This window comes from Carica papaya, chromosome 7 (assembly GCF_054855325.1).
Source record: "Carica papaya isolate Zhongbai chromosome 7, ASM5485532v1, whole genome shotgun sequence".
In the NCBI taxonomy this organism is placed as follows: Eukaryota; Viridiplantae; Streptophyta; class Magnoliopsida; order Brassicales; family Caricaceae; genus Carica; species Carica papaya.
Window position 1 is genome coordinate 20,388,614 of NC_142315.1, and position 3,958 is coordinate 20,392,571.

Below are 3,958 nucleotides of genomic sequence, written 5' to 3' on the forward strand. Positions count from 1 at the left end.
CAGTTGTAACATCTAAAAATGCCCAAAATGACAATCTTTCAAATTCTCAAACGACGTTAGTAATGAACAAACAAGTTGAAACAATACATAATTCACATTCTCAACATATTCGAAGAATGCCAACATGAATGTCGAATTATGAGATAACTAGAATTGATCAATCTGAAGATCCTTTCACTCATTTTACTTTGTTTTCATATGGTGATTTAACTAAAATTATTGTAAAAGAGGAAAAATGACAATAAGATGATGAAATTGAAACTATTAAAAGAAATGACACATAAAAATCAGTAAACCTTTTAAAAGGGCACAAGACCATTGGTGTAAAGTGGATCTTCAAAACAAAACTGAAGGAAAGTTACTAAGTTATTGAAAGATGATAAGTGATAAACATTATTTACAGGAATTGTATCTATGATCTAGTTTGATGATAATGAAAACTTTATATTTATTTTTTTTAACTGTAATTTGTCTATTTAAAAATCGATAAGTTGATTGAAAAAATTATATTAGAAAATTATATCAATATTTATTTTCTATTTTCATTTTCTTTGAGTTTATTTTTATTTTACTCTTTTTGAGTTCTAACACTATCACTAATCTTTTTGTTACCATTATCTTAACTACTATCACTACAACTGCCATCAATATTAAAATTTTTACTGTTATTTTTTAATATATTTAGCATTGTTATTCTTATTATTAATGATATCACTCTCATTGAAATTTCAACTATTGCGTTCACTACAACTACCATCACTATTATCAATAAAATAATATAGTAATGTGTTTTTTGTTTGCTAGTTTTGATTGTTTGAAGATCTTATTTTTCTCTAAACATTTACTTTAATTATTTTCTGTTTTGTAAATTTCATTAACTGTAATTAGGTTTAGCAAATTATAATAACTTGATAGGAATTTTGTTATATTGGAGTCTCTTCAATTCTTAACTCCTTTATTGTAGCAAGATTTTCTTAAGATATTGATTGTGCTGATCTCTTAAAAAAAAAAAAATTGCATATCATGAGTAATTTAATCTTATTTATGAATCTGACATTTTCCTCTCAAGACTATATTTGGGATAATTTTAAACTTTATACAGAATGTATTGAAGGAATTTATATTTATTTAACTCAGAATTAGTGAAAATTTACTAAAAACAATAACAATGGAGTAAATTAATTTAAATAATTATGTTAAATTGTATTACTAATTAGATGTAAAATGTATGTTTCTAATTAAATTAAATTTGAATTTTTAAATAAAATTTTGATAGAAAATCTTAGTGTGTTCCATCCGTAGCCTATTAATGGAATTACCACATTGACATTACTAGTCTGATCCATTACACGAACAAAATGGTCTGAGCCAGGATCTGAACGAAAACGTAATAAGCTTGTGGGTTTAAGCCACGTGTACAACATGGATACCATGCATTGCAGTAGGGCAGGCATAAAATTTGCAACGTTCATGCTTATATATAATTATATTATTATAATTTCTCCTTTTGAAAATGAAAAACGAACATTGATAACTTCTTTTTCTTTTTTTTTTTTTTTTTTTTTTTGGGGGTGATTGAAAGTACCACCGGTAATTTAATACTTGGAAATTAAAATCCAAAATTTAAAAAGAAAAAAGAAAAATAAAAAAAGGACTGATACAACGTCGTTTTCCCTTCGAAATTAAGTGGCTAAGACAGGATTTGCAGACGGGGTATATAAGCTTAGCCCTTCGGAGAAGATGTGAGTGCCAACGTTAATAATGCCTCTCTGCGTTCTCCTCCATACTTTCTTCCTCACTCCATGCACTTATCGTCAACTAATTTTAAAACCCTACTGTAGCAACGCTAGCAGCCAAACAGATTATAGCTGCAGCAATGCCGAAGGTAGAGCTGATCTTAGAGGAACCAGAATGATCTTCTGCATCGTCGGCCGCCGGTGAAAGGGAGTCAGTGCTAGGCCCGGAAGCAGGTGCATCAGAATCTGAATCTGGAGAAGGAGAGATATCATCTGCGGATGGCTCGGGTGCAGCAACTGGGCTAACAGTGTCATCTTCATCAGAAGGTGAAGGAGCCTCAATGGGTGAATCAGTTTCGGGAGCAGGTGCCGGTGGTGGTGTCGATGGTGGAGGAGGTGGTGCGTGCACAGGAGCTCCAATTCCTGGAGCAACAATGGGCATGCTCACCTCAATTACTGAGATGTTAAAAGGTTGTTGGAAAACTGGCTTGACCATTTCTGCATTCAATGGTGAACCCTTCACTCCAGATCCAAACAAGACCTTCCCTGACTCAGTTTTAGTACAGTTGAGAAACCCATTCTGCTGCTGAGCCACTCCGGTTGTCTGGAAAAGGGTGGTGAGGAGTGTGCTTTTACCTTTTATGCCTTTGAGTTTAAGATCATCATAGTAATCGAGGACAACATGATTCATGAGAATGTTCTTGAGTTCCTCAGTGGGTCTGCCGGTGACGGACGAGATAGCGCTGTTATCAACGGCGAGGACGGTGATGGTGAGACGCTTGTTGATGGGTCCGACGAGTTCACTCTTGGTGAGGAGATCATTGAAAGTGGAGAAATCGGGAAAGTTGGAGAGGATTTTGGTGATGTTGAAAGCGGTGACGGAGGAGGTGAAGCATAGAGCTAGCAAGAGAGCGAGAGAGGCAAGGGATGAGGCTTTGGGATCCATTTGTAATGGGAGTAAAAGCCTAAAGCCAAGCTTAGCTGGCTTCTCTTGATCTTCAATGGCAAAAGCTGATCAAACCCTATAAAAGAAAGCCGATGCAAGATAATGGCAATGGGGAGATGAGATCTTATATGGAGAGTTAGGTCAGGAAGGAATGGCGTGGAGTGATTTTCTCGTTTGTATGGTTTTTCATGGAACATGTAAAGGTGGCGCTAATTCATCACTCGTCTATTTTAAGACATTAATCTTGTGGATCTTTTCAAATTACGTAACAGTTTAAACACTTTTTTTCCCTTGTATCTTTCCACTTCCTCTATACTCTATTTTCTGTTTCTTTCAATTTCATTTATAAAAAAAGATAAAAATAAATAAATAAAGAGACCCGAACAATATCATAATAATCTAAATAAATAAATAACAAGATTGAGATAGTCTAATGAACTCATCTAATATATTACGAGTTTAGAGAATCTACAACTACACTTGTTGTCTTTTTTAATAAATATAATATATTTTAATTTCTTTTAAAAATGAAAAAATTTTAGATAAGTTTATTTTTTTAATTACTATTTATAGAAATGTTAGTGTATTTTACTATCAAATACATTGGAAAAACAATGTTTTTATACAAATAGGACAATTTTTGTTTTAATCCTCAAATTAGAAGTCATGTTTGTTTCAAGTTCAAGTTTTAAAATTACTTTTAATTTATATATAAATAAATATTGGGATTAACTTGGAGGCATTCACGTAAAAGATTAACTAGTTAGGCCCAAAGTATAGATACCAGCCCAGGCCTCCTGACTTATCCCTAAATCAACAAGTATGTACAGTTGGGCCGAAAATATATAAGAGAAAATATTTTTAGTTATCATATAAGTCAATATGCATAACTACAATGTAATTTATTAGGTTTCACTTATTGTACTCCATAGAATACGTGTATATATATATATATATGTATATGTGTTTCAAACTAAATTTTTGTTTATTTAGTTTAACCTATCTTGAATTGTGTTTAAAATAAATTCAAAAAGTTCTCTAAACTTTATTAGTAAATTCATATTTAAATTAACAAACACAAGATCTAAACTTTAATAAAATTTAAAATTTGCCAAAACTCTAAATTTTAAAATATATATTTTCATCCTACATGAAATTTTATATGAAATTTTTTAGAGAAATTTTTTGCCGTTTACTTTAAAAGTTCTGTTTGACACAATTGGTAGAATAAAGTAAATAGTCTTTAGTTAGATAAATGATATATTTGGTGTAATGC

At 31.5% G+C, this 3,958-nt stretch overlaps 1 protein-coding gene across 1 annotated transcript; it reads right to left on the bottom strand.

The window, feature by feature from the left end:
- Positions 1-1,471: 1,471 nt before the first annotated feature.
- On the bottom strand, positions 1,472-2,787 carry FLA5 (FASCICLIN-like arabinogalactan protein 5 precursor). Its single transcript, XM_022056982.2, has one exon. The coding sequence runs from the start codon at positions 2,680-2,682 to the stop codon at positions 1,825-1,827; it is 858 nt and encodes a 285-aa protein (XP_021912674.1). The 5' UTR covers positions 2,683-2,787; the 3' UTR covers positions 1,472-1,824.
- Between the last annotated feature and the right edge of the window lie 1,171 nt (positions 2,788-3,958).

Excerpts from the sequence above, each read along its gene's own strand:
- FLA5 (XM_022056982.2), bottom strand. The coding sequence starts at position 2,682 with ATGGATCCCAAAGCCTCATCCCTTGCCTCTCTCGCTCTCTTGCTAGCT.